Source organism: Pectinophora gossypiella, chromosome 22 (assembly GCF_024362695.1).
Source record: "Pectinophora gossypiella chromosome 22, ilPecGoss1.1, whole genome shotgun sequence".
Lineage (NCBI taxonomy): Eukaryota > Metazoa > Arthropoda > Insecta > Lepidoptera > Gelechiidae > Pectinophora > Pectinophora gossypiella.
Window position 1 is genome coordinate 4527363 of NC_065425.1, and position 26618 is coordinate 4553980.

The window sequence follows — 26618 nt, forward strand, 5'->3', positions numbered from 1 at the left end:
ATCAAATAAAACTATTTATAAAAGTATTTTTATAGTAACAGTGTTTTGTTTCAAAATATGGTGTCCACAAAAATAAAGTGTGTTATACATTAGTTACAGGTACTTACATTTAAATAATAATAAAAATAGGATATATCTTCTTAAACAAGAATGTTGTAATTTATATATAGCAAGCAAATTGTAGCAAAGTTGGTTCATGCAAAACGGCATTTTCTTTTATAGAACTAATCGGGATAAGTTTATCAAAAATAATATATGATTCAGTATCCTATTTCTTGATATCGTACATGAATTTATCAACTACCGATCCTAATCCAACCTGAAAGGAGCTCAAAGTACATCGATTAAGGTACAACTTTACACTTCTCTTAATGTCAGTAGATTTCCTACGTAGCGATTGTGGCTTTCGTACTCAAAATTGCTGCTTTACATCACTCAAGAATAAAACTTTTTTATGTCTAGTAACACATATAAACCTAGTAGAACAAATATTTTAAATAGGTACCATGTAATTTCTTTTTATGCTTTCACTTTTAGAGTTATTTTAAACGGGCGTTATAAATAATATTGTAACAGTTAAATAAACTGCTTTCGTACATGCGCTACGGGGGTTATTTTAGTCCAACACTGTTCTTAAGTTTTGCATCCACTAAAGCAAAATCAGACCGGACGGAGCGTGAAGATCCGAGGGTTGGTATTTTATGAAATAACAAGCGTTGTCATAGCAACGTCTGATGTGGATTTGCCTTCGACCGATTTATATTAGGAATCAACACAACGCTTGTGGCCCGTGCTGCACTATGATACAAAGTAATAAATCCTGACGCTCCGTCCACTCCGATTCCGAGCAAGTGGACGCGCAGCTTTATATGTGTCTAGTTTTATTATTATCTGAAGGTGAAACTCTGCGTTCAACATAGTTATTATTATAGCAAAATCACCTAAGAGTACACAATGTACTGTAATATTTCATGAAGTGAAACCACTTTAAATTCCTCATACGTTATTTTTTAGGCGCTGTTTAGCACAAAAGCTTTTCAAAGGTATCAATGAAATACATAATTCAGTATACACTGAGAATCATTTCGAAAAAGTGTTAAAACAGTTCAATGTGCCAGAAAAAGTAAAGGCAACCATTTTGAGTATGAACATCAACGTCGTATTTACATTAAAAAGATTTTCGTATAATCTACTGAAGTACGGAAACAAAACGGATACCAATATTACTCACACACAACCACATTATTCCTATGGAAAGAAACTACATCAAAGGAATTTAGTATTCTCATTAAACATCAAATTGAACTGTGAAATTATTTTCCAAGCGTAGTTTCCCCACACGGTGTCTGCGTTATACTCACCTACATTTATAGCTAAAAATCAACTATATTTGTAGCATTTTGCTGTCACATTATTTTTTATGAATAAACAGACGTTGTATTTCTATTAGATTGCAGTTGAATTGCAGTTGGATTACAGTTAGGTTACAGTTGAATTGTAGTCTGTTTACAGTTACGATGCAGTTAAACCATGGCATAAAAACTACATTATTGTTTTATATTTTTACGCTGGGACGGATGCTTCTTTAATATCCCCTTTAAAAGTGGTCCGATTTAAGCCAATCTCGTTTTAAAGCACTGCGGTCTAAGATCGGACGGCCTTCAGACAAACAGTCTGTAAGAACCTTTCGGATTATCCCGACACCAACCGGAATTAGTCTAAAATAGTTGCACATTCCCTCGGTTTTGAACTATCACCACCTTGTGGCAATCCGTAACCACAGCTATTAACCACAAATTTCAAGAATGTGCGTGTGCACTTTACAATTTCTACGGAGTATTTTCCTCATTCGGAGTTTGATAACGTAAAGCAATATCCACTCATAAATCTTTCAGTAGCTTTTAAATAATGCAATACAATTTTTTCCTTTCAGTGCTTGAAGCGAGTCATGTCACAGCAAAATGTGTCAAATATAGATATATCTTAATTATTATCATTAATGTAAGTTTCAGAATAAGTAGTCTACCGTAACATGTCATTTTTATTAAGCTAATATCTACTTTGTATTTTCGCGTTTTAATTCGAAAAGTGATAGATAGAAATACTGAATTACCTAATGAAATCAAAGTTATGGATAAAGGTAGAGTTTTACGATGCGGGATGACGGGTTTACTACTATTTTTGGAAAAAAAAATCTACTTAAGTTTTCTATTAAAGTTTTTCACAATTATAAGATTTTCATCAACATTTTTAACATATGTATCAATCAGTACCAAGCTATACCAATTTTAAATGAGTATGTAAGTTATTATAAACTATTTATTCTGATACGTACAACGAGTAATTATTTTTTACTAGAATTATTATTTATTATTAATAACATTATTTACAACACTGACTTTTGTTCTAAATATGATACAAAGAAAGAATACGTGGAAAAGAAAGTAAAATAAAATATTAGTATTTATAATAATGATATGCTAGCAAATGTTGCGTATAAAGAAATTTTAATCAATGATGACTACTATTTAAATATAGGCCAAGAGAAAAGTGATAACACTTTGTGAAGACACATTTTTATGAAGACATATACATATAATTAATTAGCAGTTTCTATTATATTTATAATCGTTACATGTACCGTATTACTATGTACTTAATATTACTTTTCCTGGCAGTGCCAATTGCGTACACAACTATTTCAGGGGTACAACTTAGGAGAATACAACGGATGCAACAGAAATGAACAAGTTGAAAACATATCTTAGAGGAATTATATTAAAATAAATGAATACAGTGATGTAAAAAAAAAAAAACTAAAGACAGAACAAAAGACAACACTAAACCTACTATCACATGGATTAAAATACTTCTATATTTAAGTCCATACATATACACCATCCGTAATAACAATATAATACAATTTAATACTAACTTTATCAGTTTCACAACAGCTTAATATTATAAAACCCTCTCGTATAAGTAAGTTATATCTTTGGTCATTCCAAAACACTTTTCAGTTAATTATCTCCAACTGACATCTGGATCTTATCATACTAGAATTTACGTTATTTTAATACACATTTATTATTTTTACATTAAAAATTAATTTTATTTAACAAAACATCAGAGGAATAAAGTTTATGAAATACAAAACATCGACTAGTTAAATTGCAACAGTTACGTAAATACAAAAGTTGGTAACTTAAAACGAAAACACTGTTAGACCTTGGTTTATAATTATTAAAAGTCTTATTTAGATCACAGTATCTAGGTCTCTTGTATCGACCTCGGGCATTGACAATCATAGAAAACTCTCGGAGGCTCTGTTGTCCTCCCTATCGACTGCGGACACAATTTCTACACCTTCATCATAATTTTGCACTTTGGTGGTATTATTGACACAGTAATGTTGGTCTGGGTCACCGTATTGGCTGTGATAGAACTCCTCACGCATCATATGATTCAGATTCGAACATCTGAAGAAGAGTATTTCTTGAAACGGCTTTCTAAAGTCTCTGTTCAAGGTCGCGTATATGACAGGGTTCAGAAGACTGTTAATGTAGCCTAGCCACAAGAAGAGGGCACTGACCACATCGGGGATCGCGTCTTCGGCGACGAAAGGCCGAATGACGGCAAGCACGAAGAAAGGCAACCAGCAGATGACGAATGCTGACATGATTATGCCGAGAGTAGTAGACGCCTTGCGCTCTTTAGCGAGTTGGAAACGAAGCTTCTTTTGATGTGGAGAGTGCGAATGTAGTAAGTCTTTGGCAAAATGACTTTTTTGAGCAAAATTTGAAAGCGACGATCTAATTCTGTTTGTGGCCAGCTTATGGCTACTTTCAGAGGATTGTCTTCGTCGTTCTTTGATTGTTAGTTTGCTGTTGTCTGGAGTCGTGCCCACTTGCGATGTGGACCGATTTATAGTGTGAATGGGTTTAGTGGGTGTTTTGTTCTGCAGCATCGGACACTGCGACTCATTTGATTTCCGCTGCCCGCTGAAACATCTTCCTATTGTGCTCTCATTTTTTTCTACACTAATCTGTAACAATGAGAAAAACCCTTTTGTTTATTTAAATTTTTGGTACCTATGTATTTTTTATGAATGGCCATAATATAATTATTTTAATGGTGAGACAATTTCTACCTTTTGGTTCTGATTGACTTTCATCTGTTTGGGACTTGTAATTTAAAATTGTTAGTATTTATTCCTTTTTAAAGTTAAACCTAGAACAATTAATACTTACTGTTGTATTTGTACTAGCAGTCGAACCTCTCGCGGGTTGCGGTGGTTGGTTGGTTTGGTTCCCCAGAAGCTTGGCCTCGGCGCCACCGCCGTTCTTCACATTTATTTCTAAGTAACAATGCGTCTCCAAGTGTGACTGCGCACGCTTCTCATCCTTCACAATCTTTCTGGCAGCACTGAATATCTTGTAGTACACCACTATCATGACCGTCAATGGCAAATAAAAAGAAGCGAAGGTAGCATAGATCTGGTAACCTTGGTTTTGTGAGACGGAACATGAAGTCTCGGACTTCTCGTTTCCAAGAATAAGTACAGGTGGAAGCGATATGAACGCAGCACCCATCCATACAATGAAAACACAGAACAGCATCCGCTTCGGCGTTCGCTTCACGCCGTACTCCAAAGGCTTTGTTATAGCGTAATATCTGTCTACTGATATCATACACAGATTAAGGATACTCGCAGCACAGGATAATACGTCGCTTGATACCCAGAAATCACATAATACTGGTCCGAAAGGCCATCTGCCCATGATGTCATACACCATAGCTACAGGCATCACCATAATCGCCACACACAAGTCGCTCACTGCCAACGACACGATCAAATAGTTGCTTGGTCTTCTCAATTTTCTTACTAAACAAACAGCGACGACTACTAAGATATTGCCAACTATCGTGACGAATATTACTATCATAAAAACAATCACGAGAAGAACAGTGACAGGTGTGGAGTACTTGGGATGTTTTATGTGGTCGTGTCTAGTGGAGTTGTCGTCGAACAGAGTCCAGTTGACGGTGGAGTTGGGATTTGTGGCGTTGAACTCGGCGTTGAGGGCGTCGTCGTCGAGGTCAACCGAGGCGAGCACCTGTGGCAGTAACACTAGAGACACCAGTATGAGAAGGCTCGAAGGTAAAGCAACAAAGCGAGGCAGTGGATAATGTTTATGACTTTGAGTCGCCATACGCGTCCCTGGCTTGGGCGATTGCTCTGAGCGTTTTTTTAGCGTTACCATACATTGGTTTTGATTTTTCCTGCTTTATATTCCACTTAATTGATGAATCAAGTCTGAAAAATGACCTCGTCGTGAAGTTTTGTCGTTTTTGGATGCCGTTGGTTATTCCTGAGCTTTAATTGACATATCGCCTGGATTGTCTTTGCGATTCCGAGCATAGCCATTGGGATACGTCGTGGTGGTTGATTTAGGTCTATCGGCTATTATTATAGAGTCTATTTTTGCTCAGCATTCGGTATGAAGAGGCAGTGGCGTGTTGTTTTATTGCTCTTGGAAGCGGGCTCGAGTGGCTGCTAGTTCAATATCCCGTCTGCGGATTGCTTCATTAGTGCCGTTGATTGGTGAAGAAAACTTCCAATCTGAAAAGAAAAGAAACAGCTGGTGAGATTCCGAATTTTAAAAATAGGAACAATAGAGTCGGGAATACAAAAGGAGAATTCTTTTCGCTTATCATTTGGCTCTCGCAATCTTGTTTCCGCTAAATATATTATGGATGCATCCGTTAATAAAACGTAAAAAAAATAAATATAAAAAAGCGGACTGTTTAATAAACCCGACGGGTTGATAAAAACAACAGATCACGTTATAAATTTTCTGGAAAATCCTTTTACGGTGAAATATAGGCTTGGTGTTGAAAACTTTTGAGACATATATTTTAATTAAAAACAAAATTCAATTATATACATTTACCTGGCATACCATATGCAAATAAGAGAAATGACAAACTACTATAAAAAAATAAGTTTAAGGTAACTTGTTCAATTTCGAAACTTTATCGTAATTTTGGGAATTTATTGGATCGTTCTGATTATCTGAAGACTAACAATTTCCTATTATTATTAATAAATATTGGATAAAAAGCCGTGATAGCCCAGTTGGAAAAAAGCTTGACTCTCACTGTAAGGTCGCAGGTTCGAATCCAGCACGGGCCTAAACCTATGATTTTCGAAATCGTTTTTCGAATTTATGTTTGAATCATATTAATAAATGATTATCACGTACTGAGCGGTGAAGGAAACATCACAAGGTATGTAACCTAACCTACATTGGGCTGGTTTTCCTTTCACGGGTTGGAAGGTCAGACAGGCAGTCGCTTCTGTAAAAAACCGGTCCTGTCAAATCTTCAGGTTACGAGTAGGTAATCGAACCCCATTAAAATGGGATAACGCAAGGGAGATGATGATGATATTGGATAAAATATAAAAGATTGATTTGATTCATTGTAGAGATTTTAATAACACTAAGCCGAATAGTACTAAAACATTCAGATAGATAGATAGATAGATAAAATACTTTATTGAGCACAATGGACACAAAATACAGAGATAAGGACAACATATACAGAAAAGCACAACAGGCGGCCTTATTGCTCATGCAGCAATTTCTTCCAGGCAACCTTTGGGTACAGGAAAATTTTGTACAAGTATAATAATAGCGGGTTAGTGCATTCTAACAAAATAAATAATTAAAAGAACAACCTACATAAAATAAGTACATTTAACTACATATATATATTATACATAAATATATAAACTATACATAAATATATAAACTATATATATATATATATATATATATATATGACCATCAGATTAATATCTAAATATTAAACGTTGCCCTCTTAAAATATTCAACAACTTAAATTATCACATTAATAAATAATGAAAGATCAGAAAGGAACGTTTAGATTTTCGAACGAAAATCAATAAGAAAGGTTAAAGTAAGGTGTTACTCAAACTCAAAAAAAAACTTTATTTAGCCTACTAAAAAGTAATTATCTGTGGAGACTTTGTAATGTCGGGTAAGAGTAACATGTTACCATTCTATAGGTAACATTATTATTATTATTTGAAAAAGGAACACCTCGAGTTTAAGCAGCCCAAATGGCAATTGTGACCTTGTAAGATCTATTGTGACCAAATCCTTAATTTAGAAGTTCTCCTTTAAGCAACATGCTTGCAAATTGCATATGCGATGTCTCTTAACCCGCATCATTACCTTTACATAAATATACATTATATTTATTATAAATATTTTCATGAACGCTTGACTATTATAGACGGCGATACGGCTCACGACCTATCACGTTTAACAGATCGGTGAGGTGTGGATGCAAAGTTCATTGCGATCGATGTACCTCTGACTACCCCAGTTGGGATATACTTGTGATCTTATGTTATATAAATATTTTGTTACGAAAAACTAAACCAAAACCGACGCGGAAACAAATAGTTTCCAAACGTAACTTTATCGGTTACTGTCTACTGACCGTGATTTCACACCAAATCGAGGACGACCAAAAATAAATCAAGACAACGACAAAAGAACATCTACGCGTGGAACTTTTAACACAATAGATCGTCCATTTTATAAGGAATAGGTAGGAAGTGGGAACATGGCCGCACCTCAAACAACATCATATTATTATCAAGGAATATTATAGTAGTTTCTTTCAGAGCTTGCCAACAATACATCAACGGTGCGTGGCTCATTTTATAGAGGAAATTGCAACCTAGATTCTAAGGGAGTTGTATGGAACCAACCGATGGGAAAGCTACGGAAAACACAATGGGGAAACGATATATTAATCTAGGAAATGAAACTGTTGAGAAAAGAATATGATTGATTTCAAATACTACGTGGAAATGGACATGGCTATACTCAATATTTAATACAATATATTGCTTTAATAAAATGGAAAGCAAAATACTCAGGCAAAATATAAAGAGAAAAGGCATTAGGAAAAATGGAAAAAAAGGTAAAAAAGGGAAAATAATATCATAAAATCTTAAATATGATCATAACGTATTACATAACGTATTACCCACCGGGGTAAGCAGAGACTATGAATCTTCGACCCTGACATGCTTCTCTTGTTCCCTATTCATCAATTGTTTCATACACGCACAAGCAACAACTGTTCTGGGGGGTTAAAATTTGACATTTGCCATATAAAAGTAAGTGCGCAATGCAAACAAATGTCAAATAGCAAATATTGCTTTCTTAGATGAATAGTTCGATTTATACGTAACTCGAGTACCTATTCAAGTAGGTATTCAACATAATATTCTGAGTTTAACGTACAAGAACTTCAACAAAGGCTGAACTCGCTTTGCATGTCAGTACAGCAAGGCAGTACAAAAACGAAATCCAGGTCCGAAACAATATTCCCTTTGAAGTCAACCTTGACGTGGGTAAGGAAACCATGGACGTATCTAGAGGTATAAATTACGAAGAACAGGCGGAACCCTAGGCCTTTGGTCAGGCAAAAGCTATGGCAACCAGAGATAACTCATTTTTGATGGTCATTGTACTTGATAAATGGTTGTCCTTGAAACCTTGCAAAGTGAAATTGTATGCCTATAGAGTTGTTTTTCTTGATTTATCACAAAATACCACTTCGTATTTAATTATTTAGATTATTCTATGAAGAAAGCAACGGCCCCGTTCCCGCCCAAAAGCTCCGTGACCAATTGGTAATGAAGTATGAAATTGGAATTTTCTTTCAAAAATAACAAATTAAGTAAGTGTCATAAGGAATTCATATTTCTTTTCCCAAGTATTTTTTGAATAAAATTCTTTGTTGTTTGAAGAATCTCTTTCGTATAATAAACAAAGTAAATAGAGACATTTGAACACAAAGAAGTGAATTGCAAATGGAGTTCCCTTATTATGAATAATGCATCACGGTCATACTAAAGCTTTTGGGTTAGGCTCGAAGGTTTGGTAGGCGTGAATAGGAAGCTCGTAAAAGTTAAGTATAATATAAAGATTCCTAGATAACCCGGAATAGATATAATAATATAGATAACCCTATCGGAAAAGCATGGAAATAGAATATAAATCGACCTGTAGACCTAACATCCCCAATGTGATAACATTTTTTCATGGTCATTTTTATCTTCTTCTGCTGTCGTGTGGGTTGTGAGGTGGATAACCAACCACATCAACCCTAGTGGCAGGGTTACTATTGAGCCGCAAAAGGCCCCTGACATGGCTCATGTAACGACTACTTACTTACATCAGTAAGTAGTAACCGGGACCAACGGCTTATCGTGCATTGATTATCTTTCTTTCGGACAATCAGGTGATCAGCCTGTAATGTCCTAACCAAACTAGGAATCACAAAATTATTTTTGTGGTAGGTTCCCACCGGGATTCAAACCCGGGACCTCCGGACCGTGAGCTCAACTCTCAAACCATTGGACCACGGTGGCCACGGAATTTTATCGATTTTGACGTTATACAGGGTGTCAGTGACATCGTAAAGAAAACTTTGAGGGATTCAGACTATGATTTTGACTTGATATCAAGAAGAATTTTCCGTGGCAAAAGTATGGAACCTAATTTTGATGAATTTTTCGAATCAGAATCATGGTCTGAATCATCCCCCTCAGTATTCGTAACGACGTCACTAACATGACATAACCTGTATATTGTTGATTGATGCTAACATGGCAAATCAAAAAAGGCTTCACGTTCATTCAAAATACTTCAATGATAAATTGTCGAAGAACCCAGATGAAATACATATTTTTATCAAATTCTGTGGACTTTTGACACATCTACATGATATGTCCAAACTGTCACATTTTATATTTGAATGAGAACAAGCTTGGATTACAGTCTTTTAGGCGGATGAGACGTTCGTTATGTAAAAATTGACGATTCAAAGTGTAACTATGTTACCTACTGAATAAAGATATTTTTGAATTTGAATTAGCTAAAATTGACATGAGATTGACAAATGATTGAACGAATGAACACGAAAAGTATGAGCGTCGCCAAATACAAAATTGATTGTTTTTTTTTATAAAATGGCTATGTCGGTTTCTCGACGTGATAAACGTTTAGCGTGACGGTAAGTATATCGAACGTGACAGTGATTTAGGGAAAATGACAAACTTGTCGCTTTGAAAGAAAGAAAGAAAGATACTTATCGATTGTAGATTTTTTCATGGATCCGTTATAGCCTCTAATTCGTAGAACGCGTTTCTTACATCGTACACTACAATACAATAAAAAAAAAACAATAATATGCTTTCCCTTATTTAATTTTTTTTAATATGAATGTTGGTACTGACGAAGCCTGTGGTGGATTTACGTTCTGTTTTTTCCTATTTGAATTAATACTTACAGTTATTATGAATTATATTATAAAAAAATATTTATGGCACAAAAGGCACATGTAACACAGGACTGCAAATTAAACAAATGTACAAAAGGCGACCTTATTGCTAAAGTAACGACCTCCGTGATCCAGTGGTTGAGTGTTGGGCTCACGATCCGGAGGTCCCGGGTTCGATTCCCGGTGGGGACATATCACAAAAATTACTTTGTGGTCCCTAGTTTGGTTAGGACATTACTGGCTGATCACCAGATTGTCCGAAAGAAAGATAATCAATGCACGATAAGCCGTTGGTCCCGGTTACTACTTACTGATGTAAGTAAGTAGTCGTTATATGAGCCATGTCAGGGGCCTTTGGCGGCTCAATAGTAACCCTGCCACTAGGGTTGATGTGGTTGGTTATCCACCTCACAACCCACACGATAGAAGAAGAAGATTGCTAAAGTAGCAATATCTTCCGGAAACCTTTGGGTGATGAGATTTAATCGTAATGTCACGGGTTAGATCTACTGGATTTGACTTTATGAGTTTGAAGTCATGATCGGATCGTACATTATCGATATTACGACGTATTTAAACTATTTATACACCTCTGCCTACCCCTTCAGAGATACAGGCGTGATGAAAAAGTATAATGGTATAATAGTTACGTGTCTAATTCTCTGTTTACTCCGATAGGAATTATGTAAAACATGTTTTATTTCGGAAGCCAACGTCGCATAAGTAGTCGAAGGATGGATGCCTGCGGAATAATGTTTGCTAAGTAAGGCCAAAATATGCTAGCTCATGCTGCTTGAGATTGCCCACTTGACATAAATAACACGATATGTTTTCTTTAAGCAAAAAATCTTAACTACAGAGACTCATGCTTGTAAACCTAACGGGGCCTTGAGGAGATTAGTCTGGTTGTTGGTGTTCAAATATAAAGGTGTTGAATAAAGTGATTTCTTAGACCACTTTAACCACCATTTAGACCACTAACTACCTACCATTTAGGTTACTGTAACAACCACCGCAAACAATTATCATAAAATCAACAACCATTTTATCAATTACACGAATATTTTTTTACGTTTTAATGAAATTCTCGCAGTCTGTTAGCAATTCAACAGGAAAAAGAAAGTAATAAAGCTTCTCATTTCAATTATATTGTGACCTATAAAACAATCAAATAATATTATAATATTATATCCTCACCACCAACCTACTTTAACAACCATTGACCCCACTTCGACAACCATTTATCAAATACTCTTCCTCTCCCCCTTTCAACAACCACAACATATACAAGTTCATACAATTGTCCAACTGTCCCATTTATCAACACTGAAGTTTTTCAAAGTTTTAATGAAACAACCCACAGTCTGTTAGCAACTCAACGGTGGAAAAGAGAATATAACAAGCACTTATGAGTTTTAATTGTGTTGCGGGAATTCCCGGGGTAATATTATTATCGTGTTCTGTTTTAAATATAAGTGTGATAATGGAGTTTCAAATTGATCCTGCTGGTAGCCACTGTTGCCTTGTGAGTGCAAAGTTGGAGAGATGAGTCCGAGGATAGTTACCTAGGTATTTGGGGGATACAGACCATGCAAGGCTCCTTCGACGAGTGCCTGCCAGTATGCAGAAAACTAGCCACCAGCGCTGGCCACCAGCGCGAATCAAATTTGAATATAGAAGACAGAATTAAGAGGATGAACACGTTTTTCATTGTATATTGTTGCCAACCCAACAAAAAAGCACCGCCCCGAAAATGAAGATTATGATAGGCAGGAACACAATCACGATTTAACATGCTACAACAAAGAAATGGGACAAATACCAAAATACAGTGTTGAAATTCGGATCAATAAAGCAATAACAAAATTCTGGGAACCGAGGCCGTTCTACTAGATAACTCCAATATTAATTTAATTAAAACTATTGATAACATATTCACCATCCTATTGGATTGATAACATGATAATAGAACTGAGATAAAGTTTATCGTATGGGTTGATTCACGCCCACGATAAAATTATTTTTGGATTGGCCTAATAGCAAGCCCGGGACACTTCAACAAAAATCGAACAAGACAGACTGTCACCGCGCGCTCTCTTCCAACTTAACAACGGCTTAAATATTTTAAAGTGACTCTCGCCGGGGGTGAGGTAAATTAAGCTCGCTCCAAGCTTGTATTGGTGCGGGGCGGAATGTTCCTTCTATATTATTACAGGGTGTTAGTGACATCGTAATGAAAACTTTTCTAAGTTGATATCAAATAGAATTTTCCGTCGTAAAAATATGGAACTGAAAATAATTAATCCGGAAAATCCACTTGATATCAACTCAGAATCATAATCTGAATCATCCTCCTCAATATTTTTTACGCTGTCAGTTTAACTCAGAATAATGGTCTGAATCATCCCCCTCAGTATTCGCTACGATTTCACTAACACCTAGTATATTAATTCTATATTAATAGTATATTAATTCTATGACCACAGGGTGTCTTCGGCTTTTCTCACCCCAAGACAGACTACGTGTAGCTGCAATGTCCATTCCTCCATAGTCAATTTAGGCCATTTGGACGATGAGCTGAACCTACACAGGTACCTTATAATTATACCATCCTTGGTACCATCTTGGAACTTATATTAGAAGTGGCTGTCTAATGATGACTAGTCGCTGTGGTCTCCGGACTCAAGGTGTAGAAGCTGCCAATCAACTCGCAACAACAAACACTTCAGGACCCTGATACCGAACCCACCGGCGTGGTCGACGATTTCCCTCATTCGCTTATCGCTATTGACCCAGTGGAGTCGATTGATTCTTTCGAATATAATCCCCTCAGACTTCGCCCTGAGTCGAGGTTAGCGCCCTCCATATTTGTCCGGCCAAGTAATGAATGCTATATGGGGCAATCCTGAAGAAAAGAAACCGGTGCGTGATTATTACGTATGTAATACTGGAAAAACGGCCAAGCCACATAATTTTGCCTAACGTGTTGAATTTGGGAAATTAGGGTTTGTATACTTAGAGCATATAGAATTATAAGCTTGAAATATGCTGAGCGCTAAAAGAATCACTCCATCTATATACCTACTGCATTTATTTATGAGATCTGATAACTTTTTGACAGTACGATCGATATGATCTCGTCGTGGCATCATTTTACATGAAAATGTTTTTGTTGGGATACCTTTATCAGCAACAAGATCGCCCTTTCGTATCTTCACAATTTGAAACAGCCTTTATAGCTCCTATGGGAGCATGTACATTGGGGTTGCAACAGTAAATTTATAGCCTGATGGTCATAATTTTATACTTTACGTCAGTTGTTCATAAAATAGGCAATTTAGGTGAGGTTTAGCCAGTTTATGCTTTAAAGTTCTACCATTATGCGTTCAAATAGCATCTTCAAACTGGGCTTTTGTAACTTTAATACATTATACAAACATAACAATCGCCACAAGTAGCTATACTTATTAGCTTTGGAGTCCGAAGAAGGATTTTTGTTCTTCTAATTGTGGTTTGGGAGTTATGAGGCTGATGGGACCTCAGCAACCTTGGTGACAGGGTTAATATTAAGCCGCTGAAATCCACTAACATGTCCCAGGGAGACAGTCATCTTCTCTGCCCTCCATTGGAACAATTCCTGTTCGGCGCGTCCTTGCCGCGGGGGTGGGCGACTCTTATTTCAAAATCAGGCGGTGTCTTCGAGTATTCATGTATGATATTACATTTAAAAAAGATCTCGACTAATTGAGAACCTCCTCCTTTTTTGGAAGTCGGTTAATTAACATAAGCTCACGACTACATTGGGACATGACAATTGGGGTAGTCAGATTTACATTCATCGCAAGATGAGCTAAGTACCCACACCTCACCAAGCTTCCTGTTAGGTGGTGACGCTGGTGATAGTGAACCAAGGTGATAGGTGGTGAGCAGTATCACTATAATATACAGAAGTACCTGTAAGAAGAAAATAAGAGACTTTTTGACGGTGAATGGTGGTGTTTGGTGTTGTGTGGTAGGGTATCTGATGTAAGTTCGACAACATGGGCCGAAAGCACCGGACTTTCCGAAATGAGAACGAGTCTGTAAAGCAAAATTAAAAAGTAAAACCAGTGCAGTTTTTCCGACCTACTTCCGTCACAACAGTATCCACTCAATGCCATTATAGCTGGTTATTTCGCTACCACAAAGCCCAAAACTAATTGCATTTGCTAGTTCACAGGCTTTTGACTTCGCAATAACATTATAGAGCTTTGTCGAGTCATGGTAGCCTAGTAGATTGCGAGGCTCAAGAGGGAGTTTCCACTGCTAAAAATAATTTAAAAAAAAAATAAAAAAATAATGAGCTCAAGGTTTTAGGCGTCAATCTTATATGATCAACGGGGTTCTAGTATCTAGTTGATTGCTGAGAGATAAATAACTTTATTTTCAGGCCAAAACAATGTTCATAGTAAAATAATAAAATTTTTAACATAAAAATAATATTTTAAATTAAAATTAAATTAGAAAATAATTTAAATTAAAATTAGGATTAAAATCAAGGAATGAAATTTAAAAAAAAGGAATTGAGAGCACCCACTATTTAATGAGAGTGATAGAGCAAATTAATAAGATATCAGACGAGTCCATGGTTTTTCAAAAAAGCCCTTACGTGGTCTTCATCGTAAAGCGACGTTACGCTGGTACATAATTTAGATGTGGCTGTACTAACAATTTATTTCTTCATAAGTAAGTACTTACTTTTTTAGAGTAAAAACGAGAGGAGTTATTACGGAGACTCGTTTAGAGTCATTTAAACGTTCGTTCTGACGATGCAGTCGTTAGTCGAAATCTCTCCGATTATAGCAATGCTTCCTAGGTACCTACCGGCAATTTGGAATCACTTACTGCACAGATTCAGTTAAGCTAGCAGATTTGGTAAAAGCAATAATAAGTGAAAATCACAAAGAGATAAACCGAAAAAGGAACGGCCTCCGTGGTCCAGTGGTTGAGCGTTGGGCTCAGGATCCGAAGGTTCCGAGTTCGAATCCCGATTGGTACATATCACAAAAATCACTTTATAAGCCCTGGTTTAATTAGAACGTTACAGGCTGATCACCAGAGTGTCCGAAAGTAAAATGATCCGTATTGATGTAAGTACAAAGTCGTTATATGAGCAATGTCAGGGGCTTTTGGCGGCTAAATAATAACCCTGACACCAGGGTTGATGAGGTTGATATCTACCTCACAACCCACACGATAGAAGAATAGAGAAGAATAGAAAAAGTCCGAATCGGACGGGACTTGAACCCGCAGCCCGAATGGACGAGTGGGTTAACAAATCACGGGTGAGTGCTATAAATACGACATCCTTGAAGTGAAAGTGTCGTAAGAACCGACAGCGGGCTTGTACCTATTACGTCTTCTTCAAATTAATGCTGCTTGCTGTGCCCTCTGACATAGGTAAATCATTTTCTTTTTTCAACTTATTTCTAGAAAATATTTGTACACATTCTATACACACATAAACTTACACCTATTTCCCACCGAGGTAAGCAGAGACTATGGAATTCCATTTGCTTCGACCCTGACATACTTCCCTTGCTTCATCCACATTCATCAATAAAAAAATGGTAAGTAAAAAAATAATATTTTTCATTACATAGGTACTTATTTGATTATTTAAATGTCTTACCTCTTTACTTAGAAGTACATAGGGTGTTAGGGGTGGAGGATCTGATGAGCACTGCAGATAGCGCCATACTTGTTGCCAAGTTTTGGGCCGATACTATTTAGTTTGCCATCGACACGATAAGATGAAGATAGAGCAACACGGGCCTCGGCCGGGTGTTAATGTCACCGTACCAAATACTGAGGGGGATGATTAGGCTGATGATTCTGAGTTAACATCAAGTGGAATTTTCCGTCGCAAAGTATGGAAATTAAAATATACTTAATTAAAAAATACCATTAGCATTTTCATTAATTTTGCACCGGAAAATACCACTTGTTATTAACTCAGAATCATGGTCTGTTATCCCTTTTGTATTCTATACAGTATCATTAACACCCTGTAAATAATATAATAAGTCAAGACCACTCGTCGTCCACCCTGTAGGAATCGAGTCTCATTTGTTACTTCCTTTTTCTAAAAAAAAAACAAATAAATCGACTGTCGCGTCCATATAACCTTTTGGAGTCCCATTTATGTCCCGGAAAATATGTCCGCAGGAGGATTATGATTTTGATGGATGGGGATTACCGTGTTGTTCCGTTGGACGTGGGAAATCCCCTGGAGCCTCTTGTAACGGTCTGTGGAGACAGTTTCTATGGGCGCAGAAACCGCCGTCCCGAACTTTCCCTTAGAGAGAGGCCACACGCTTCGTCGTCGCAACGCTAATCTTCTTGTTTTGTCGTGACCATAGCTATTACAATAATCTACATGAATTAAATCCAAATTTGAAAAAAGAAATAAAAACATCATTTATTATAAATATTGACAAAAATATTATAAAAAAAAAATATTATAAATATAAAAAAAAATACACAAAGCCTAGACAACCATCATAGGCTTCGTCAAAAATGAAATTCTAAACTATCAAAGAAATCCAGACAAGCTTCGTCAAAGAACAAACGTTATCAACAACAACCTTCGTCAATATTACTCAAAAAGTTCACCCCGGACCATTTCCAGCTTAAACGTACCCATTAAACTGGCAGCGTTCCCTTGAGATGCGCTGAACCACAAATTACCCAGCGCGTGGATCATGTCCTTTCAATCAATCAATCAATCAATCAATAATAGTTTATTGTACAACGACATATACATAGTTCTTAGTTCTCAGTTCTTAGTTAGTTTGGTTACTTTTCTTGTTCACTTGATTGTGCATGCTGTGACTACTTGTAATTGAGCTAGCACTTAATCTTTTTTTTATTGTCTTTAACTTTGCATGTGCAGAGTGTAGCTTGTAAGTTGTCCAAAAAAAAAAAAAAAAAAAAAAAAAAAAAAAAAAAAAAAAAAAAAAAAAAAAAAAAAATTACTTCTTTCTCTCAAACGTTTCCCTAGGTCCTTGACAAAAGACAACGCTTCCTGCTCCCAAGGGCCAAGAGTTTTAACTGCGAAAGACAAGAAAAATAGAAGAAATTATTTAATTTATTAAACATTTCGACCAGTACCGTTCGCCGGTACTCGGCCATAGCTACCGCATTGGCTGGGCTTTTTATTGACCGTGAGGTGTTGAGGCATTGCGAACACGATAATAAGAAATTCAACGATTTCAACGTACTGAGTGACATAAGAAGTACGACGTCGCAACGGATTCCGAACGTATCGTGAAACCTCATTCTTAGACCAAGAACTATTGCACGGCTGTGACAGCGGCTAGACAGATGTCCAGTATCCATAAAAGGTTAAGAAAAAACACAAATCCCTCTGTCGATTTTATGACAGCCGCGGGAAGATTGACATCTGTAGATGCGGTATTTTTTTTAATCCGCTACTAGTCTTACTAATCTTTCAGTACCAGTTCAACACAATATTATTACACGACGACCTAAAACATCAGCGACCCGAATATATTTTTTATTTATTTTAAGTAAAGCGGCGCGTGCGTCACTGTACTCAATTCAATAGCAAACGATGAATATTCAGACGGGAATTATGCAAAATATCCTTTCCGACAGTTTAGCGAGGGCGAAAAATGAACCCCTGCGTAATATCTTCGCTATTTACATTTTTGGGTATGAAAAAACCGGCAAATCGTGAATTGGGTTTACTGGGCTACGGTTCCGCACCTTCCAATGTTTTTTGTATTTTTATTGTAAAATCCGACAGAGCGATTGTGTTTTTTCTGATATGATGGACAATTGTTATGGACGACGGGCTAATTCCTTAGTTCATTATAATACACTTCTCATCAAAAAAATCGAAACACCTTGCAAGTTTACGTTTTGTCAGGATTATCAGAAAAAATTAAATGTGTACATTTAGGAATAAATGTTAAATGTCGTTTAATAGTGAGTAATATGAGCTTATCAAATCTTAATGTTAATGTTCTAAATTTAAATGAATTTTTCATAGGTTTCGTATTTTGTTAAATGAGTCATTTTTATTCCGTATGGAGTATAAAGGAAATGGATAAAACAACACACGTAAATGAAAAAAAAAGCTAAAAAACGTTTATTTAATAACTTGTATTCCCTCCCCGAGCTCTAATTACTGCTTCCATACGGTTCTTCATCGATTGGATGAGAGTCACGATCAAATTCAAAATTCAAATTCAAAAATATCTTTATTCAGTAGGTAACATAGTTACACTTTGAATCGTCAATTTTACATAACGAACGTCTCATCCGCCTAAAACTACTGCAGCTTCTCACAACCTGTATAGCCGGGGAAAAGAAGCTGCAAGAAAAACCTCGGCACAGGGCCCTAGACGTTCTTTAAAAAAATAAAAATAAACATAAAACATAAAATATTGGTATACAATTGAGTAATTTAGCTGCCTAATATCAGTTCTCAGACAGTTAATCCCATGCATTCATATCTTCTAAATAATCACTAACTTTATAATAACCTTTTTTGTAAAGTTTTTGATCACATGCTGTGGTATATTGTCCCATTCCTCTTGGATTGCATCTTGCAGCTGGCTAAGTGTTTCTGGGGCAGGATCTCTTGCTCGAATTCGTCTCTTTAATTCATCCCACAGATGTTCAATGGGATTCATGTCCGGGCTTCTTGCTGGCCATTCCATAATAGAGATATCGACTTCGTTAAGATAATCTCGTACGACGCCCGCGGTGTGAGCCCTAGCATTGTCGTGCATGAATATGAAGCCGTTGCCAATAAAATGTGCATAGGGCATCACATGAGGCTCGAGACACTCTTCGACGTACCGATGACAGTTTAGTGCAGGCAGACGTGGCCCAGACACGAAAGCAAGCTCTGTCTTACCGTCGGCGCTGATTCCTCCCCAAACCGTCCACGAACCGCCACCATAGCTGACCTTTTCTTCAATGCAGCATTGTGCATAGCGTTCTCCGTCTCTTCTGTAGACCTTGTTCCTTCCGTCGTTACCATACAGCATAATTTTACACTCATCAGAAAAGAGAACTTTGCTCCACTGTAGGTATGACCAATTTAGGTGCTCACGTGCAAAGTTAAGGCGCGCTCTTCGATGGTCTGCAGTTAATTTCGGCCCATTTGCTGGCTTATGCGGTACCAGTCCACGATCCTTCAACCTTCTTCTAATTGTAGAGTCACTTACAGCCACCCTTCGTACAACACGAAGCCGCTGCTGCAGTTGAAAAGCGTTAAGGCGTCGATTTCTTAAAGAAGTTGTTACAATAAATCGATCATCTCGCTCAGAAGTGACCCGATTCCTGCCAGATCCTGAACGGCGCGTGAACAAACCAGTCTCCCGATAACGTTTATAGACTCTATGAACAGATGACAGGCTTAGATGCAGTCTTGCAGCCACAACACGCTGACTAAGGCCAGAATCCAGCAATGCCACAACTTGGGCGGCTTCTGTGGGCGAAGTATCCATACGTTTTAGAAAAAAAACCTTTTTTCAGACGTCCCAAAGTCACAGTATTGAAATAAAAAACAAAAAGTTTAAGGATAGGCGCCAATTTTTAGTTTTTAAACGCTAAATGTACTCCAACCCTAAACACACATTTGTCTCAAAACAGTGATTCATTTCGTTTATAAGATAAACAAATGAAATTCTAATTTTGAATTTAGAATTTTCGCTTATTACTGTAATGGCCAAACTGCCAGCTATACATTTATGTATTTTTTTTCATCGTATGAATTCTTTTTTGTGTTAAATTCGGACAGAAACAATGAAAACGGAAGTGTTTCGATTTTTTTGATGAGAAGTGTATATAGCTTGGCGTTTGCTCGTAAATCCACTTGATTGATGAAGCCACAAATAATCAATTATTTTTAAATACATTCTACGTAGTTAAGTTTTTGTGAATTGTAACTGATGCCCGCGATTACATTCGCGACGTAACAGACGTAATCACTTTTAATAATTTGGATTAATATTGTTTACCTATTAATAAACGTTGCGAAAGCTCCTTGGAACATTTTCAATTACGTATAATTTTGTTTTATCACTTTCACGAAAAAGAAATATTTGTTTTTTTCGTCTGGACCATTTCGCAACGGACCCCCAAAAGATTAAGGTTTGTGTATGCCCGGATTTCAGGAGCTTATGTTTTTGCGGACAGGTTTCAAAGGGAAAAAGATTGACTGTGTATTTTGAAATGCAAAGAGTGGCCAGAAATATGCTTATGAAAAAAATATACATTAAAGTTATTGACAGCTTCTATAAAAAAAAACTGGTTTTAGCATTGATAAGGCGTGTTTCTGTTACGTATATTTTCGTAATGGCATTGAAATGTACAAAGTAGGAGTATGTGACCAACACACGTGTAAAATTAAAAAAGAAATACATTAATTACGCGTCACATAACTTTTTTCCCTTCGGTCGCCATTGCAACCAGTTGCAAAGGAAGAATTTTACTCCTTTGTTTGCACTAGTTGTGAATGAAAAACGTTTTGTCTTAATACGCATTTAAAAAAGTAAATAAGTAATAATCCTTTTATAAAAACACAGATACAACAATAAACATAAGTACATAACAATTATTATTACAAACGAATTGCGGCGGTCCCTGCAATAAGCACAGCTTGAATCGCAGGGGTAAGAATACAATTTTTTATAGGTAATACCGGTACAAAAATGGACACACGGTTCCTATCCTTTTGTCCGGCCAAGTAGTTAATGCCATCCGTGGCAAATCTACAATAAGTCACGGCAAAAAAAAAACAAAATAGGTTCTTATCCGGTTAAAATCGTAGAAACTACGTGATATAAAGTATATAATTATGTTCTAAGATGAATTCTCTCTCTTTATTTGAGAACTGCGTTCTTGTCGGTGGAGTAATCGCCTTCATTACTCCATAGATAGGGCGTGTAGAACGGTGGAAGATGAATTCAAACTCCAATATTACATAGCATCACGCGTACATCCCCAACGGGGTAGGCAGAGGTTTATTTAGTGGTTCAGAGACCAAGCCGGGATTCGAAACCGTGACACTACGATGTCACCTAATTGTCCGAAAAAGTAAGATGATTCCGTGCTTCGGAGGGCACGTTAAGCCGTTGGTCCCGGTAATTAGCCGTAAAAACACCTCCACCATCTCGCATTGGAGCAGCGTGGTGGACTATGCTACATACTCGCTCCGGTTGATTGAGGGGAGGTCTGTGCCCAGCAGTGGGACGTATATAGGCGTAGACGTATATAGTGGGACGTTATGTTTATGTTATGTTATGAGACTACGATGTAAGTCCCGCGTTCTCCAAACAGAGCTATCACGGATTTTAGCTCATTAGCCTTAACAATATTATTAATAATTAACAAATTTAAATTTACCCAAGCTTTCCAAAGTAGGTTTGTGAGTACGAACAGTACGAACTTTTAGGGATTAATCAAAGGCAAACTTCCAGGAAGTTGTCTTTCGTGAAATTAATTAATAAAATGTAAATAAAAGTTCTTCGTTAATACCCAAATCCGGTAAGGCGTAAAGGGATTGCAAATATCAAAACAATTTCCGTAATACATTTAAAGCAAGGAAATGCTTTTTAGACCGAGCTTTTAAGATGCCGAAAATAAACAGGATGCCATCACGCTTGTATCCCCGCAGGGGTAGGCAGAAGTGTATTGTACATTATATACACCCACTTCTCGCCAGCTATGTTTAAGTTCTCTGTAACAGGGAGCAAGCCTATTGCCATTACCCTGGCTCAAACCCTATAAACTCCTCGATATCAATCAATCATCATCATCATCATCAGCCCATTTACGTCCCCACTGCTGGGGCACAGGCCTTCCCTATGGATGGATAGGGAGATCGGGCCTTAAACCATCACGCGGGCCCAGTGCGGATTGATGGTTATTAACGACTGCTGATGCAGCCGGGACCAACGGCTTAACGTGCCTTCCGAAGCACGGAGGAGCTCGAGATGAAAACTTTTTTTTTGTGGTCACCCATCCTATAACCGGCCTTTGCGAAAGTTGCTTAACTTCAACAATCGCAGACCGAGCGCGTTTACTGCTGCGCCACCGAGCTCCTCATCAATCAATCAATCAATATTACTTTATTGCACATCGACATATACACAGGACATAAACATAGGAATAAAATAAGCACAATAGGCGGCCTTATTGCTAAACAGCAATTTCTGCCAGGCAACCTTAGGGTGAAAGAAGTTTATGCATTGGTTTATTGATTGTTTATCAATTATCTAAGATCCATACATGAATTTAAACTCATGAATAAACATAAGATCACGCCTATTTCCCACTGGGGTGAGCAGAGACAGTGGAAGTCCTGCGTTTGTCATAAAAATATAAGTTAAAAAACTAAAACTCGACAACGGAAAAATCACGTTCTAAAAAGAATTATTTATTTATTTATTTATTAAGGTACATACAACATTACAGTATAGCCCAATGCGCTGTATGACGAGAAAACAATATACAAACTAATACAATAAAAATAAAAATAAGACTATAAAAAATAAAACAAGAAAGTAGGTATGTTTCTCTGAAATTATTCCTGGATGTTTAAGAGATAACCGTGGTCGCATGCCGTGGTAAACAAACTCTTAGGGTAGAATTAATAAACTAATCTCAGGTTCGAGACTGCCCTCAAGATCATGTCAATGTGACAGTTCTCATATAAAAACAGGGACTTGAGCATGATCTTGAGGGCAGTCTCAGCTGAGTTTAGTTTATTAATACCACCCTAAGGATAGATTGGTACACGACCTCGACTATTTTCTAAACATCACTAGTCAGAAGAATGTCAAATACTTAAATCTCAAGTTTTATACTTTTCAGAGCGGGAATTTCCGTAATCGGGTTTTAGTTTTTAAACTTTTATTTTTCGCTAAAGTAGACTTTAAGTACCTACCGAAAAAAGAAACAATTTTCTTATTTAAAAAAATATTAATTCTTGATTGTATTCCTAATTTTGATTTTAATTTCTCCTATATAATTTAATATTAATTTTGATTACGATTTTAATTTTAATTTTATTTTTGATTGTGATGTTAATTTTAATCTTGATTTTTAATTTTTATTTCCAGTTTATAATTTTTATATATTTGTATTTTTTATTTTTTAACAATTTTTGTATTTATTGTTTATTATTATTATTTTTTTCTAGACGTTATTATGGTATGAAAATAAATTATTTGAATCTGAATGGAATTTGAATTAAACGGTCCAACAAAGCTGTCCATTTCAATCTATAGGGTTTATGGATCAGAATATGGCTATACTGAAGATCTATGAATCTACGGATGCTACAAAACGACATTGTTCGCAAGAACATTGTCAATGAAAGGTAGGCATACATCAAATCAAAATCAAATCAAATCAAATATACTTTATTGCACACATCTATCAGACACACTGTATAATCGAAGCCTGCAAACCGATCCGTACATTTAGGTTTGTTATAGGCACGTGCGTATAGACTTAGAATTAACGAGAAGGAAACGCAGTGAAGTGGAGCATAGAGAGTAGGCCAGACGGTAGTTGCCGGTCCGTTACGGCGTCGCAACGCTATGCACGATTTCAAAGTACTGAGTGCAACAACGTCGCAGTGCAAAGTGTGTAATTGTTGTGATTTATAATGTGGATAGACGCAGCATTACCGCTCTTGCGTCGTGTGGCCTCAGTCTAACCGCATTATGCTGAGGTTGGTACCACCTCACAACACACACGATAGAAGAAGATTAAGCCTGTATCTTCAACTTCAAATTCAAATTCAAAAATATCTTTATTCAGTAGGTAACATAGTGACACTTTGAATCGTCACTTTTTACATAACGAACAGCTATACTGCAGCTTTTCACAACCTGTATAGCCGGGGAAAAGAAGCTGCAAGAAAAACCTCGGCACAGGGCCCTAGACGTTCTTTAAAAATAAATAAAAATAAACATAAAATATTGGTTTACAATTGAGTAATTTAGCTGCCTAATATCAGTTCTCAGACAGTTAATCCCATGCATTCATGTCTTCTAAATTATCACTAACTTTAAAATAACCTTTTTTGTAAAGTTTTTGTTTAACTACTGTCTTAAAACAGTTGATCTATCTCCTAAGGTAGGCAGAAGTGTATCAGTATAATCCACTGCTCGCCAGCCTCGTTTAAGTCCCATGTAATAGAAATACGACGAACTGGAAACCACATGCTATCAATTGAAACATGAATTCGAACTCAAAGTCGAATTCAGTGGCTGAATCCGAGCCGAGATTCGAGTTAATGACTCTATAATGTAAGTGACGCGTTCGTGAGAGCCTTCAGCGCTCCTCATTTGTCCGGCGAAGTATGTAGTTAATGCCATCTGCGGCAAATAAGTCACGTCATAATTAAAACACTTAGTAACGGGTTCTTACCGCGTTTAAATGGAGATATGAGACTCCCGATGATAACCGCGTAAACTTAAAATAATGTATAAGTCACGTCAAACAAAATAAAAATCCGAACAGGAATATCACGGATTATTTACTCATCAACCCTGTTAAAAAAAGTATTTTTCTGTGAAAATTCATCTTCAATATTACGACCGTAAACGGCAAATGACTATAAAATATCACCTGTGTGAAGAACGCCGAAGACTCAGGGCGTTCAGAAGCTGTTATCGGCAGAATGCATCGGAATTTATCGATAGTTAGAAAACCATTCGAGAAGTGTACGCGACATCACGTCATCATACTCATACGCTGTTGGGAATCTCCACGTATAGGCACGAGGATAATAAAATCTGTAGTAATACAGAGCATTTTCAACCTTTTTCTGTGGATCACACATAAATACTACTCTTTCATGTCGCGGTAAATAATTTTCTAGAACTTTCAAAGACATTTCAATTGCTTTAGACACTATAACATAACATGACACAAATATTTTATTGCAAAAACAGGAAATACGAACAAAAGAGAAATAGAAAGACAATAGGAAGACAATAAGCGGCATTCTCCTCGAAGGCTGGCCGGAGGAAGCACTGGAGAGAGTATTCTAGAAGAAGAGGCCATTGCCCAGTGGGAAACCTCAGGCTATATAAGAAGAAGATAAGAATACTAGTAAGTACTAGTTGTGGTACTAAAATAAACTGGGTTTTATCAGCCGGTATAGAACAGGTTTTTACCACAAAATACCCTTAAAATGATTCTATAACGTGACACAAAGGTTCAACCAAAAGGTTTAGGCGAGTTCGACCTTAAACTTAGAAGCACAAAAGATAGGGATTATAGTCGACACGTGGAATATTAATTTTAGAAATGGAGAATTGGAGGCTATGAAAAGCAAAATAAAGTAAAATGTATTAATTTTTCACAAACATTTACTAAAAAAAACTTTTTTATTCAAATTCATAAATATCTTTATTCAGTAGGTAACATAGTTACAATTCGAATCGACAAGCACAATGACGTCGTAGAAAAACGTGTAAAATGTCGGACTTATTATTACGTTTTGCTTGATTAAAATTTATAAATAAGTTAAATAGAAAAAAGTAAATGTTTTTTGTTAATTTTAGATCTGTATTTATTTACTAATCAGAATTTTATAATTTATCTTGAACCTAGTACGGTCACGAGCATTAATATGTACCTATACACTTTGGTACCATGTCACATTAACTTTTTTCACAAATTGAACTGTAATTCCCACTAAATGTCAAATATGTTAGTGCGACAGAGTCCTGAAGTGGGTACATTACATTGCTCATTACTGACCACGACCCAATGGGATACAGTCGTGATGTTCACCTGAGCTAGACTATAGCGGATGATGTCGACGGGTATGTCGTACCACGAGGTGCCAACTACTTCGGTGACAGAACACTTCGCAAACGAATACTGTATCTGTACAACATGCTGCCGGTCGACATACGTCAGGAGTGCAATATAAATAAATTCAATAAATATTTATTCAAACACCTTATGCAAAAGATCTCTTAGCTGTAAGTTATCTTTAAGTTTTATCATGTTTTTTTAAGAACCACCTGACGGCCGAACACTGACTCTTATGATACAGATTATAAGAGACCCTGCCTTTATATATTTTAACATTGGAAAAACATTGTTTTTCTGTATTATTTTTCGCTAAATGTTGGAATGTATGTTTTGAGACAATAAATATTTTTATTATTTATTATTTT

At 36.6% G+C, this 26618-nt stretch overlaps 1 protein-coding gene across 2 annotated transcripts in view; it reads right to left on the bottom strand.

Moving 5' to 3' along the window:
* Positions 1-2488: 2488 nt before the first annotated feature.
* Positions 2489-26618, bottom strand: part of LOC126377057 (5-hydroxytryptamine receptor 1-like) — a 169914-nt gene continuing 145784 nt past the window's right edge. For both annotated transcript variants that reach the window (XM_050024685.1, XM_050024684.1), the window contains 2 exons: positions 4251-5623; positions 2489-4045 (listed from right to left, as the gene is read on the bottom strand). In XM_050024685.1, coding sequence (XP_049880642.1) covers positions 3305-4045; positions 4251-5264 — 1755 coding nt within the window. In that variant the 5' untranslated portion in view covers positions 5265-5623 and the 3' untranslated portion in view covers positions 2489-3304. The remainder of the gene's footprint in view (positions 4046-4250; positions 5624-26618) is intronic.